At 40.7% G+C, this 15726-nt stretch overlaps 1 protein-coding gene across 3 annotated transcripts in view; it reads left to right on the forward strand.

Moving 5' to 3' along the window:
* Nucleotides 1–4520: 4520 nt before the first annotated feature.
* The window catches only part of QSOX2 (quiescin sulfhydryl oxidase 2), a 35304-nt gene continuing 24098 nt past the window's right edge, over nucleotides 4521–15726 (forward strand). The window contains exons 1-3 of one of the 3 annotated variants that reach the window (XM_037879655.2): nucleotides 4688–4820; nucleotides 6368–6563; nucleotides 14181–14281. In XM_037879655.2, coding sequence (XP_037735583.1) covers nucleotides 6545–6563; nucleotides 14181–14281 — 120 coding nt within the window. In that variant the 5' untranslated portion in view covers nucleotides 4688–4820; nucleotides 6368–6544. Of the gene's footprint in view, nucleotides 4821–6367; nucleotides 6564–14180; nucleotides 14282–15726 lie in introns of all 3 variants that reach the window. The other 2 variants (XM_037879654.2, XM_037879653.2) reach the window with 2 other exon arrangements.

Raw genomic sequence — 15726 nt, forward strand, 5'->3', positions numbered from 1 at the left:
AAGAGGTGTGTAGCAGGTGAAACAATTAACAGGAGAGTAAAGGATAAATCAAGGGGTGATACCAGCATTTATGTTCTCTCTGAATTTGGCCTGTTGGATATTTATGGTACAGCAGCTAAAAACAACAAATATATAGTGAAAAGAAAGTGGAAATTTGATCTCAAAATATAGATCTAGCCAAATGCAAAAAAGTATTTGACATCCCGAGAACTTTTGATCATTTCTGTTCGGTGATGGTAAAACTTCAGCGTTGAACAATGTTTAACCTCCAGTCAGAACATAATGCCAGTCTCTACTGTCCACCTTCATGCTTTTTCGTACGCTGCCCCTCATGCTTGGGAGAAACTCCCTGTAAACAACTGGAAAACTAACTCATTATCTTCCTTTAAATCTTTCCTTGACAACAAACAGTCTACAAAAAATTTGATAGAGGTAAGGCAGCTGGTGTACTGGGACCGCTGCCTATTACGCTGACCAATACTGTCTTATTATTTCCTTCTACTCCTGTTTGGTCCATCTGTATCCATCTGTTGTCTCCTGTCTTATACTTAGATTGTAAACTCTTTGGGGTAGGGACTGTCTTTGTTCGGTTTGTATACCACCTAGTACAATGGGGTCCTGGCCCAGGATTAGAGCACCGAGGCATTATGATAACAAATAATAATAATCATCAGGTAAAGAACACTTTCAAATATTCACAATGAATTTGTGACTGGACTGAGAATCTCCAACCGTACTAGCCCTAACACAGTGGGGATTAGATTCCCAAATACATTGGGGGGGGGGGGTGTTGTGTGTTTTTGTTGCTGTCTGGGTGGGGTTTTTTAAAACCCATCGCCATCACACCATCATGGACACACCTGATCCGGTTGTATGAGGAGTTTCAGAAGTAGTGGAAGGCCAAAGGCATGAAGCTCATTTCTGTTAGTTATTCTCCTCCTTCCTGGCATTTCTGTAGTTTGTGGCTGCTTCTAAGGGGTGAAATTCACTCCTATGCGGAGGCCAGGGTAAGGTCTATACCCTCAAAATAGGATGTATAGGCCCTTATATTGGTCCTCTGTGAATTTTACCCAAAGTTGTTGATTTTTTTATTCTTTGGGCTTGACTATATGGGGAAATTGACCAGCAGCACTATAGCGGTATAATTATACCTCTATGGCAATGCTGATGACTGTCTGCCCCTGTCCTCCTCCCCTCAGTTTGAACACTGTTCTGGAGCAAGTCACTTTGTTCCAGTATAGTGTGTCCACAAGAGGAGTTATACTGGCATAGCTACAGCATTATAATTATGCCACTATAGTTCTGCCAGCCAGTTTTCTCATGTAGACAAGCCCACGGGGTTCTGCAGCAAGTGGCCTATCTGCTGAAAAGGTTGTTTTACTGCAGAGTCAGCGTCCATAGTTTTCTTGCATTTACACAGCTTGGAGAGCCATACGTTTTCAGCCACATTATTCTCTTTTCTTTTGCCTGGTCCATTTCACGTTGCTTCACTTTTTTGCTGCAATGAAAATACATTCCCTTACCAAATATCCAGTCAAAGGACATTGCATGCACCAAATCAAAAGCATACAGACAAATACAAACAGACAACCCAATTCTACACATTTATTCACTTGGGTAAGTGCTACTCCGCATAAATAAAGGTGGCAGAATCTGGTCTCTGATTCTCAGATCAGCATTATTTCTTTATTTTATGTTAGGTATTTGTAAGGTTCTAATCCGCGCTATAGACATCATGTGGACATTGACATCAGTGTAAATGCAGAGTAAATTATCATGGAAGTAGATTCCATTATCTGAATTTACTCTGGTGTAATTGAGATAAGAATCTGGCCCCGTATGTTTACTATTTTACCCTGAAGTGTTAAGAGGTGAGTTTGTCTGTACCCTAAAAAGACAAAGTAAGAATTAGCTGGGTTTTGGGTGACTTCATTCTTTATTGGAATCTATGTGAGTGCTTAGAGTCCTTTGAATTCTCCCTCTCGGGAACATTCTCTCTTTCTCTCTCTTTGGTAATGTAATGAAAATCCTTAATCCTACATCTACAAATGAAAGAAGGCTTTGGTATGTTTGCTACTGCTACAGGAGGTGTTAGAAATGCATTATTAGCTTATAACCAACCTGACTTAAAAAGGACAGTATTTCAAAAGTCCTCTTTAGAACGTGAGGAGTTCTGGTCAGTCTTTTTATCATGTCCTGTGTGTTGAAAGAACGTTAATGCACTGTAGTTCCATTAGTGTCTCTCTCCTGCTGAGTTCTACAATTTAAAATATGGTTCTTAGTAGGATTGATCCCAGCTCCTCACAGCCATAGTTTTAAACTGTTCTTCTCCATGAGCCAGGAAGAAATGTCATGAAGTTAAAAACTTTTATTTTCATAATAAATGTATAATTTTTAAAATAAACTGTAAAAATGTTTCTGGTGTTGTTCATTCTCCTGCACTTCCATGATAACACCTCTTGTTACTTTATTGTATAGTCAACAATTTCCTTGGAAAACAAGGCCAGGCTTTAGAATATGCAAAAAAAACTTAGCTATTATTACCAATGGATATGTTAGTCCAGCCACTGTGGGGTTCTTAACTGTGACCCCCTTTACTCTCCTCTAATTGTATATGTGGGGGCATAGGGAGCAGAACAGGCCCTCAAAAATTGTGCCTGTACAGGGGTGGGCTGGTGCAGGCAGCCCTAGGACACTCCACACACAAAGCCCCCAGTGTAAGGACATGCTGAAGGAGTAACTGAATATGAATGGTTTCAGAGTAACAGCCGTGTTAGTCTGTATTCGCAAAAAGAAAAGGAGTACTTGTGGCACCTTAGAGACTAACCAATTTATCTGAGCATGAGCTTTCGTGAGTTACAGCTCACTTCATCGGATGCATACTGTGGAAACTGCAGAAGACATTATATACACACAGAGACCATGAAACAATACCTCCTCCCACCCCACTCTCCTGCTGGTAATAGCTTATCTAAAGTGATCATCAAGTTGGGCCATTTCCAGCAGAAATCCAGGTTTTCTCATCCTCCGCCCCCCCCCCCCACCCCACAAACTCACTCTCCTGCTGGTAATAGCCCATCCAAAGTGACCACTCTCTTCACAATGTGTATGATAATCAAGGTGGGCCATTTCCTGCACAAATCCAGGTTCTCTCACCCCTCACCCCCCTCCAAAAACCACACACACAAACTCACTCTCCTGCTGGTAATAGCCTATCCAAAGTGACCACTCTCCTCACAACGTGCATGAAAATCAAGGTGGGACTCTTCCAGCACAAATACAGAGAAAAGCCTTTCTGGGCCACTGAGTAGCCCAGTGGAAACTGTGGCCATACCACCATAAATTAGGGCAGATCCTAATTTGGGAGCAGGGAATTCTGCCCCATTTTGAAGCATGTGTATGGGGGAATTTTTTTCAGATGGGGAAGTATAAGAAGATTGATTTTGAGATACTTTTAAAGCAGCAGCCCCTTTATGATGCAAGTTTTGGCTGTGAGTGTGTGTTTCCGTGCAACATTTTAGTGCTTCCGAATCTCACCAGTGTAAGGGAAAAACTCAGCTTCTTTGGGGCGGTGTAGACTCCACTTCATTTATATGGTGCTTTCCTTCATTTAGGGCGGATAGGACAGCTACATTTGAGGGGACAAGATGCAATTTTTTTGGTGGGGGACAATTCTCAGGGCAGCACCCCTCTGTTTTCAGGGGGATACCTGTTCTCATTTTGCAGGGTCTCCCCTCATTTGAGTGATTGTTTGGGGTGTCACTCTCCATTTTGGGGATGACTCCCTCATTGGAGTGAGTTTCTCTGAGTGACTCTCCCTCACTTGGAGGCAGCGTTCCCCAATTCTTACAATCGTATCTCAAGTCTCATGATATTTGGCATTTTTCTTAAAGTCCCAGCTCCTGGAATCCTGTGATTAGGTGCAACTCTTGGCTGTCAAGTAAATAAAAAAGCCAGTAAGTTTCTAGGCCCCCTGGCTGCAGAGAAAGGCTCAAAGACAGGATCCCCTAAAGGCTTGAAAACCAGGAGGCAAATAAACAGAACCCCAAGTTTATTATTATTTATATCTCTTGATTTTTGAAGGCTTGGGGCTGGTAATGCTGATGTTGGGGTTAGATAATGATTGGGGGATGTTGATTCTGGCTGACCCCCCCACACCTGTGGGGCAATGCGGAAGCCCCTGTGTGGATGGGGGGGGTCTCATTCGGGGTGACTCCCCCTCATCTGTGGGGCAGTGTCCGTGCAGAAGTCCTAGTGTTGGGGGGAGGGCTGATTCGGGGTGACTTCCCCCTTACCTGTCGTGCGTGTCACTGCGGAAGCCCCTGCGTGCGTACAAGAAAAGAGGGGGCTAATTCGGAGCCACCCCCCGCATCCCAGGATCGCGTCAGTGCGGGAGCCCTGGGGGGCGAGTCTCGCTGGCCCCGCCCCTCCTGCGTGCCAACCCCGGCCGGGCGCCGGGTGCGGGCCTAGGCCTGTCTCCAGGGCCGGCCTGTTGCTAGGGCGAGCGAGGGCCGGCCTCCCCCTCCCCTCGGCTCCCAACATGGCGGCGGGTGGTGCAGGCGGCGGCTGCCCCCCGGGCCCGCCGCCGCCGCCGCGGCTGCTGCTGCTGCTGGGGCTGGTGGCGGCGGCCGGGCTGGGCGGGGAGGCGGCGCGGCTGTACCGGCCCGGGGAGGACCCGCTGACGGTGCTGGAGGCGGGCACCGTGCGCCGGGCGCTGCTCAACTCCTCGGCCGCCTGGGTGCTGCAGTTCTACAGCTCGTCGTGCGGCCACTGCATCGGCTTCGCCCCGACCTGGCGGGCCCTGGCCGGGGACGTGAGAGGTGAGTCCGGGAGCCCGGGCCCCCGATCCCTTCCCCGGGGAGCCCAGCCCAGCCTCCCCCGCACCGCCTCGGCCAGGGACGTGACCCTCTGCCCGCCCTGCCCCTGTGCAGGCTCTGGCTGGGGATGTGCATGTAGATTTCCCCCCCCCCCCCATTCCTGCCCCCACTGCCTGGCTGCAGATGTGAGAGAAGATTTCAGTCTCCCCTGCTCCTCCAACCTTGTACCCCCTCAGCCCCTCCACCCACCTCAGCTTTGCCCTGTCCCTGAGATCTGTGCTTTGGGAGGTGTACAGTAATGGGGGTCCCCCCCCTTAACATCACTGATCCTACTGCCCCCCCATCCCCATTCACACAGCTAGCCACCGTAATAAGCAACTGTCAAAATATGACTCTGCACGTAGAGAGCTGGTTTTAGTTGGTAGATCTCAAAGCAATTTACAGCAGGGCAGCCCCCACCATCCCATCACCAATCCAGTCCCCATAGCAAACTCCCCCTAACCTGTCCAACTGCCATCTACCTCGCTTGTATGGGCTGCACACCCACCAGCAGAACCCTGGACAAGGACATCAGGACCTACCTCAACATTATCCCCCAAATCCCAGTTTGCCCCTGCTTTATTTTATTTACTTGTTGATTTGCAAAACACTTGTCACTACATCAGAGTGCTGCCCAGAAAGGAGCAATATGTGATACATGGCAACAATAGCAGAAATAGTGAAACATATTTTCAAATTAAGTTTGGGGAAAAAAAGAAGAAAAAGAAAAAAGGAATCCCTGCTTTCACTATCATGAAGAAGAGAATTCCATTGCTAGGGTGTTGTGTATATGCAAATATCCAGTATCCGGGTGCTTTAAGGTGTACAAGTGGAAGCTCTAACAGCATATGCGGTATATTTAGATTGTAAATGCTTCCAGGCACTACATCTTCTGTATGTTTTGTAAAGTGCCTACCCTATTTTAAGAGCTAAACACATAATAAAATAATAGTTTGAGCTTCAGTACATTCACTTAACTTAAGCTTTGTTAATATAAAAAGGAAGACTGAACACTTGCATAGAGTGTATAGAGAAATGAAGACAGAAAAGAATGAAGTACTGTAAAAATCCAAACTAACTGTAAGCCAAATTCTGGGCAGCATGGGGATTTAGTGCTCAGATACCCTGATGATGAGCACCACCTAAGAACCTGAATAGAACAAAACTCTTGACAAATGAAACGTCAACTGTACTAAATTCCCTGTTAACAATCTGAGCATGTATGTCTTGAGAAGCCACCTTTATTTCCTTATCATTTTGAAATGCTATAGTCCTATATTGACTATAGGTTTTCACTCAAGCGCTGCCTCCCAGGAATGAACTTTCTGATACCATTAACGAATTTGTAATATTTGATTAACGAAAAGTTCCTGGCTTTGTTTTGGGTTTTGTGTAAACAATCTCCTTTTATTATTTTTATACATCAGCATGGCACCTTGTTCATTTTATGTACAAATAGCTTTCATTGCTTATAGTTAAAATGTATATTTTCTTACTAATAACTTTTTCAGCGACATTTTAAACTTCTCCAGTCCAGAACACTAATTTTTCATCAGCAGTCTGGCTTCTTGGATCACCAACCACAAGATTTATATCATCCTTGACATGAGTTTGCCTTTCCCTTCACATGAATTGAAAGACACATTTGAGAACCGTCTGGATGAACCCTAGCCCAGTTTGAGACAGCAATGGTGGCTAATCTGCAGGGTGGGTCCATATGCAGCACATTCAGTGTGTTTCTCGCATATTACTTGACATTGTAATGAATTTTCACTTGTGGCCTTCTGGAAGACTGACTCTGACACAGTGTGGCTACTAATAGTGCTATCTCTCGCTTCTGTGCTCTTACAGTTAATACAGACACTCACGTCCTAGCACAAAGCAAAAATAAGTGCTTTATTCCAAAAGGGAGTATTGGGTAAGACTAACAATGGGGGAAATAGGCAGACATTCTGTGTGTGGTGTGAGACTGCACAATGTGCCAGCAGTCATGTAATAGTCATGACAGAATCATTTTGAAATAATCGGTATTTGATTTGTGTGCCAAAAAAGTTTGGTCACCCCTATCCCTAGGTGTGATGTGTATTTAGTCACTTACGATATTATTATTTTACTATTTTTACTCATTGAGCTAGCAGTGACAGTCATCTCAGAGCCATATAGAATATACACCGGAAAGCTCGCTGCCACAAGTTGCTTTCAGTCCAATATGACATTACTGGTGACCAATCAAATACAAATACCTTTAAAAAAAAAAAAAAAAAATCTACCTGGGCGGTACATTAAGCTTGATGGACTGAATGGTAGAAATGTGGTTTGAAGAGGAATTTGAAAGAGAGGAGGTGGACGCTTGCCTCTGGAATAGAGGGTCTCCCAACTCTTAATAGCAAAATTGGGTGATTTCCAGAGAAATCTGTGCATGTTGGGACTTGTAAGGAAAGATACCCCTTTGTTCTCTTGTGAAATGCTGATTTTAATGGAACATCTTATTTGGAGCCATTGTCTGTGCTCAACTCAGCACCGTATGGGTTCCAATTATTAGTTTTGAAAAAGGCCTTTTGCTTTAAATGCATCAGAGCTGGCAGCTCTTTGCAAATATAACCGTAGAGTTCAACTCAGCACTTCATAGGATTAGACCTTTGTTGAAACTTTATTTATATTATTGTGACCAACTGCGGGGTTGGGGGGAGCACCTTATGGGAGGAGGGATTTGTGCTTCTAGCCACAGTCTGAAAATTTCACCCCTAAAAGATTTACTATTTTGTGATTGGCAGACTTTAGTGCATTAGCAATTTGTCAGACCAAAATGGACACTACTAACAATGCAGTTGGTTAGGGCAGTGTCTGAAATAACTTTTCTGTCTTAGTGTCTGGAAAGGTGGTGTTAGTAGGAGACCCGTGGGAACTGCCACAATGAGGAAGGAAATGGAAAATATTTCACACGGGGAGACTACTCTGATTTATCTTTCATGGGTGTTTTACTCAAACACTAAAATGTGTTTCATATCTCCTGGCACTTGGCCACATAAGTAAATTGTACTGATTTAACTAAATTGAGTTAGGAATTTGTTTTGTGAATGTGGTGCATCCCCTTTGTGTGGCTGCTCTTAGGGCTTGTCTACATGACAGCTGGAGCCAAAATAACAAATTCGTTATAATTCACGCTTAGTTATTTTGAGGAAAGTTTAAGTGTGGACACGTTTATTTTGGATGAGGAGTGTCATGTTTTGACTTGTTATATCAAACAGGGCACCTAAGCCAAAATAAATGCCCCCACACAAATTTACACTGAAATAAATAAAGATGTGATTTTTCAACCTATTTTAGGTATTTCAGTTGTAGTTACCACATTGACAAGACCCTATATGGATCTCTAAATCAATATAAGGCACTCTTATACAGAAACAGTGTCCACACAAGGGAGTTTCAGTGATTGAACTAAAGTAGTTTTACTGATCTGGTTAAATTGGTACAGCTTTTCTGTATAGAGAAGGCCTGTGCTAATGTAGTTCACTTTTAGCCCTTTTCTGAAGGTCTCATATTCTGCAGTAACAACTGCAAACTTCAAAAATTGAAAGCAAGAACCATGGCTGTTTCGTGCAATGCTACGTACGCTGATGGAGCATCAAAACTTATGTTTTCATTTAGGTGTCTACTCTTCCATCAGAATAAACATTAAAATTAATTTTGGAGTTGGTCCTGATGGTGCTCAGTTGCTAAAATACTCAGCATTATATCCGTTCCCAGGACTGCTGCTCTGTTTAAGTTTACTATTGCTGTTTTTTAAAGGCAATTAAAACTTGCCTGTAAAATTTGCTTTGGGGCTGGAATTTTATGTAATAGTTCTCAGTGCAAAGATAACTGAAAAACCCTGTAACCACCGCTTCCAAAGCTGGCACTTATGTCTTCCTTCTTGTTTCTTAAACAAACACCTTTTCAGGAGAAGCTGTATAGTTGAGGAATAGACTTTCATGCTAGTTATACACCTGATCAGCAGGGAATACTAATAGAGGGAAGCCCTGCAATGTCTCTTATTTGTTACTAAAAATTCATAATGGAGAATACTGCAATGCCTGTAGTACATAAGAGAAAAAGTTTTGTGAAAAGGTGTTCCCTCTTTAGTAATGTTTTAGTGTTAATATCTTGGATACTTTAGAATATTAAGTGGTGATAGGTTTCATAACCAGTCAATTTGACCAGCCTTTGAATTTTTTATCGTTTGTACTTTTATATTTGCAGGGATCTATAGGGGATGAAAATCAGCTTGCTGGCTGGAAAATTCTTCAGAATAAGTAGTCTTTGTTTAAATAATTTTACTGGATTTCCTTTTTCACACAGGATACACATTTGGGATACACATTGGGTCCTTACAGATTGGAGGATCTCTATCAGAAATTGTTTTCCATTATTATCCCTAAGTTTCATTTTTGGAACAATTTCCACTATATTTAAATGTATAGCAAAGTATGGCTGTTACTTTGGAAGCACTGGACTAAATTTGGCATGTGAGATGTGGCATGTTAAATTTTTAACTCTTTAGTAATGCAGTGTTGGAAAATCTTGGTACTATTTTTCATTCTGCATTCATTGAAATCTATTTGGGCCTTTCCAGTAATACTAATATCACTTTAAAATCTAATATGCAGTAGTGTTGTATACAATCTAGGCTGCGTGTTACAGAGGTGAAGAGAAGCATGGGTTTCACTTCCCTTAGAAAACTAAAGACTCTTTTATCAGAAGTGAATGCTAAACTGCACGCATCCCAGCTGGTGCTCTTTAACCCAAGTATTTAGCTAGTGATGGGCTTGCATTGTTGTAAAGTAGGCTATTTGCATTAAGTTTATAGTGCTTCTGTTCATTGTGTTTAGGGGGATCAAGACAGGTGGAAAAGGGAGGAGGAATGGTAAAAGTTGAATGAGACGGATACCATGAAGCCAAACTTATTTTTTTAATTTTGTAGTTTAATTTGATAAAATAGACTGTTGTATCTTTTGTGTTCCTGTGAATACATGTCCATCTGCTCTAGGATGCTTATAGTTACTACTGGCGTCTGTTCAGCTGTCGGCATGTTCACTGCAATTGAAATTCTCAATCAGCTACCCCATCCTTCCTGATAAAAATGCAGGAGTTCTTTCAAAGAAAAACAAAGGTAACGCTAAATTTCAAAAGCAGCCTGGCATAGAAATGTCAATCAAGTTTTGAACTTAATGAAATTTTCATGTCCTTTGACACAGAGGCAAGTTTAACTTTAGTACGTTTTTAAATTAAAGGAGTTTGTTGATTCACAGGAATTCGTAAAAGAAAAAACTCCCAAAGACACCAGCATTAATGGAAATAGATGTATCTTCAACTTATGCCAAAGCTGTTTGGATTCTTCTTTTAGTATTTTAAAGTAACTACTTGAGGATTCTCCTTCGACATACTGGTGTAGTAGGGAGTGGCTTAAAAAGAAAATTCCTGAGTTCTGATGCATCCAGAAACAATTGTACAGATTAAGTCTTGTGTACATTCGGAGAACTTTGCTAGATACAGACAGCAGTGTTCAGAAATGGTGATCAGACACCAGATGTGGTTCTACTACACCCCACTTGACAGCCTTTTTCTAGCATGACTCTGAAAGCACCATTTCTCTGCATAGTATAGGCAGACTTTTTTGGAAATGAGAGAGAATGGTGCTACCAGAACCTGAGCTGTAAATTGCTTTCCACCCTTACCAAGTCCTGAAGCACAGTTTCTGAAACTGACTTATGTGTGGTGTGACCACCAAACTTTGTAAAACTGCATCTGGCTGTGAATTGCTTTAAAAATATTATAAGCCCTATTAAGAACATGGCCTTATTGTTTACTTTTGGGAAGAGGGAGGGAGAGCCTTAGCTTCATCTCCACACCTACACGGAAAAATAACTTGTAAGATAAAATTCAGTTTCTCCTACAGATGGATGCTTGCATTCCACAACTTTTTTTGTAAAGTATAGCAGTATAGGACAGCAAGAAGGGAGGCATATTACTGTAGCTTATGTCATTGAGCTGTTTCACTGTGAAACTGGAATAATAAACATTAATACAGCTTTTCATGTTGAATATTTCCTAAAATGTTTTTTCCTCAGATAAGTGTACGGTTGCCATCTGTTACACCAACTGGATGATAGTATTAACTATATTAGTTTAGTTATATGCAATTTTGAGAATTCAGAACAATGTGATCTGTTGTTCCAGTGCAATTTGTATGATATTGTTTTTATTAGGGTTTGAAATTACCTACTGAAGCTAGTCGGATTAAGCTGATTGCACAACATAGCATGAAACGTCACTATGATTTTGCTTATTGATCATGATGCAGACATTTTAAAGTTTTCTCTCCTTTTGTCCTTCATACTGTGTTATGGTTTATCACTAATGAAAAATCTCTGATTATTCATAGATGGATACCCTATCTTCGTAATAATAAAATGAATACTTTATCCTTATAGAAAGAATAGCTTGGTGAGCACATTGTTATGCTGAAAATATTGATCTGTAGATGTGGAATGTGTCAGCCATTCTAAGTCAGCAATATTATACAAGTTATTCTTTTTCGGGGAAGTGAACAATAGCTTTCTGCTTCTATAAAGAGGGAGTTTATAGTGGATTTATATTTTGGGAGTAGGGAAGAAAGTATCCAGAGATTTGACTGTATTTCAGATCGGTCTTCAATCCAACAGTCAGTACCTGAAGACAAAAGAAACTATTTCCTGTAAATATTATTGCTTTTTCTCAGCGCTAGATGATGATTTTACCAGGATAGAAAGATTTAGAATTCTTGCAAGAAGTGTGTGAATAATTCTATGACATACCATTGGCTCCAAGTTTTGTAAGCTATGTTGTACCTTCAGTGCAGAGTACTAAAAACTTGTACCACTTGTGCATGCATTTAATTGGGTAAGGGATTGCAACAACACTCATTTCTTCTGCCTAGAAATAAACTTTGGGAGAGGCAGTTATTAAGACCATAACTTTCCCAATCCACTCAGTGTGTCAAAAAGGTGAGAGTCCTTTTTAAGTCTCTGCCATTGCTGTCCTGAGGACAGCAAGCATTGATGCTTTTTGTCAGACACTTTTTGGTGTGCTGTGAGAATTCTGCATGAACAATCCAGTTTGAGCCTACAAAGCAATATTTGAGGCTGTTCAAACTGTTACTGTAGTCTGCCAGATGAAAATAGAATGGAATTAATTATAAACAAATCCTTCTGGAAAATGCCTTGAGTTATGATACTGCTGTAAGAATTCGTCTGTCAATGGTCTTTTGCCTGTCTATCCAGAGAGAGACTACATCCTATTAAGTTATGGATATAGCCCAAAAAAATTGTTTGTAAACTTGTTTTGTTCAGTCTAGTGTTTTTGACATGACATTAAGGTTGCACTAATTACAGTAAAAGTTACCTAGCTCTTCTTTATGGTTGCTAAGTTTAGAACTCTGGGGCAAAAATATACAGACAATTCTAAAGTTCTTGATGTAAAGCTGACAACAGGAAAGGAGTACTTGTGGTACCTTAGAGACTAACCAATTTATTTGAGCATAAGCTTTTGTGAGCTACAGCTCACTTCATCGGATGCATCCTTTTCTTTTTGCAAATACAGACTAACATGGCTCTTACTCTGAAAGCTGACAACATGAATTTATCCATTTGCTTTAGTACCACACGTAGGCATAGGACTTAAATGTCAACAGTGTGTTTGAATACCGAAGGATCCAAAAGCTTGGATGCCTGTGTGAACTATCCAAGCTACTTGGAGCTTCAAAATTGAGTTGGAAATCTCACAAGAACAGCTTGATTTGCAGCATTTTGGAATTTACACTTCACAGTCCCTGGAGGGCGTATGTGGGCAAAAACAACAGAGGAAATATGTCAAGCTAACATCTTTAAAAATATCTGAATAAAGTTTTGGATGAAAATTTTGAGGGACAATGGTGTTAATTTATCTGAGCCAGTTCACTCATCCCTAATAAGCGTATTCTATCAAACAACAAAATGAGTAATGAAAATGAGCGATAATGATCCTTTTCCAAATGTCAAGCCTTTTATTTTTGGCCTCCGACAAGAAACACAAATTTCTTTAAAGGCCACTAAAGAATGATTAAAATGATGGTACAGCAAGGAAAGTGACATACGGTATTTCTCGTTTCCTATTGTGGGGGAGGACATGCTGGAGATGGGACCTTTTCAATGCTGAGGGATGGCTTTTGAAGCTCCCTCCTTGAGGATGTCCAGAGTTGTCATGACTGTTTTCCAATTTCTCTGGGTTAGTTATGGACATTTAATGTTCCCTTGTTTCCTGCTATTATTCTACATATGTAGGGGAGGAAGGCTGTTAGGGAGTGGGAGTTGCAACAGAATTTTATTTTTAAAAGATTGAATATTTTTCTGTACAGTGCACAAGTATCTCTTAGCAATGAAGCTTAATACATTTAAATGTTTACTGGCAGCATGTACTTCACCATATTACTTTAAAATACCGATAAAGGGGGAAAGAAAACTATTAAAGGCCTCCAAAGGTTCTCTCATCAAAATTGTTTGTGTAAGAATGTTTCAAGCTATTTATCATTCTAAATATTTATTCTCAAAACTCTTTACAAAACTTGAAACTACACCCCAATTAATCTTCATGGTGCTGTATTTGCTCAGATATCTTCCAGTTGCATCCAACAGGCTCTTGGATAGCACTTACACCTAAGAGCACCGTCATTAATCAAAATGTGAGCTTTGTGGTTTAATTAGGCATTGCACCATTTTGTAAGCCTCTGAATAAGTTACAAGTTCAGCAAAAAGCAGGTCTATGTTACCATCAGCTCTGATAGATTATACATCATCTATGTAACCATGTAACTGAAAGCCATGCAGCTGGGTAGCCATTATGTTCATCTTTGAAAACTGACATGAAGAATACAATTAACTGAGTACTGAGCTTAGCTGATTGGATAAACCAGAGAATACAGTACCTACCATTTGTTAGTGTTGAGTTGGGCCCTGTTTCATCCACTTGAACTGAGTAATGCCAGCAGCCTTAGAGATAAGTTTAATTGTTTGCTTTGGATTTCTTTTTCTTTAGATTTGTTGAAAATACTTCTCTCCATTGTGGTAGATGTCGTCTTTAGTTAGTTTTCAAAACTAATCAGCCAAATTATTGTTGAGGGTGCAAATGCAGGACAGACGACTTGATCTTACCCCATTGAAGTCGGTGAGAGTTTTGCCATTGACTTCCATGGGAGCCAGAGCATGACCTAAGATAGGATGCCTGGTCACTGCTGCACCAAAAAGTAAATGTGTTTTTTTTATTTATTTTCAGACTGGGAACCTGCCATCAGGATTGGTGTGCTGGATTGCGGGGAGGAAGAGAACTATGAGACCTGTAAAGAATATGGTATTCTCTACTATCCAACTTTTAGGGTAAGTAGCACGATATACAGCATCAGGCAAATGGTGGTCATTCCATTTTTAAAAAAAATACTTGCTTTAAATCTCAAACGGTTTCTATTATTCCATGTTCCAAACTACAACTGTTGAACCTGCTGCCTGTAGTTAAAAACAGAGCAAACTTACTTACCCAGAATATTGTGTACTTGTTCTTGGATCTGGGTGCTTTCTTTTTCTTCTGCAAAGATTCTTGTGATTATAATAAAAGATGCTTTCAGGCTCTGTTAATCAATAGAATGGAATAGATGATGCAATTATCTGAATCAGCTGGGCTTATGATTGTCCTAAACACTGAATTAGAATTTTTCGAACATAAGAGACATGACACCAGAAAGCAATATATTCTTTTAAAGCATTTTTGTCTCCCATCATTAAGGTATCTGGATGCAATCTATGTGTTAGCTGTTAAACATGTAAAGATCCATATATAGTAAACAACATTAATAGAGTTATACATTTTGTCTCAGTTAATGACATGAGGGTAAATCCAGTAGTTTAAAACTGATACATCAGGGACAAACATGGAATCAAGTAGCTGATTTCATGAGGGACTGTGTGTTAGTGTTGTAATCTTTGAATCAATCCTTCACGAGCCTCATATCATTCTTAATTTTTTACTTCACAGTTTACTTAAATTGAATTTAAAAATTCTTTCTACTGTTTGCCAAGAGAATCAGGAACTGTGTTTAATATGGAAATTTTGCATCTAAGGATGAAAATGAACTTCTGTATTTGCCATACTACCAATCTTCCCTGTTGCGTATAATCATCATTATCATTATTTACCCCATGTGAAAATAAAATGGGGGACAAGGAGAATCTCAATAAAAAGTTTGTAGTGTGAGAAGACAGGTGTTATAATATAAAAACTGTTTGTTCTTCTGATGTTGGGGAAAAACAATAGTGATTTTTTTCTTCTATCATGTTGTGAGGCCAAAATGTGACTCGTTTCTTCCCAAAGCACAGTATGTTTTGTTTTTTAAAATAGGTAGAAGTTACGTTGCATTATGTATTTTGTTTTAACCACAAGAGGGAGGTAAGACTGTTTAGGGTGTGAGCAGTATTCTTTAGCACAGAATCATAGAATTGCAGGGCTGGAAGGGACCTCGAGAGGTCATCTAGTTCAGCCCCACATGCTGAGTCAGGACCAAGTAAACCTAGACCATCCCTGACAGGTGTTTGTCCAACAAAACCTCCGGTGATGGGGATTCCACAACCTCGCTTGGTAACCTATTCCAGTACTTTACTTATCTTTATAGTTAGAAAGTTTATCCTAATACCCAATGTAAACCCCTTGCTGCAGATTGATTGCTTCTTGTCCCACCTTCAGGGGACATGAAGAACAATTGCTCACTATCCTATTTATAACAGCCCTTAGCATATTTGAAGATTTACCATGTCCTCCGTTAGTCTTCTTT

This window comes from Chelonia mydas, chromosome 16 (assembly GCF_015237465.2).
Source record: "Chelonia mydas isolate rCheMyd1 chromosome 16, rCheMyd1.pri.v2, whole genome shotgun sequence".
NCBI classification, from domain to species: Eukaryota; Metazoa; Chordata; order Testudines; family Cheloniidae; genus Chelonia; species Chelonia mydas.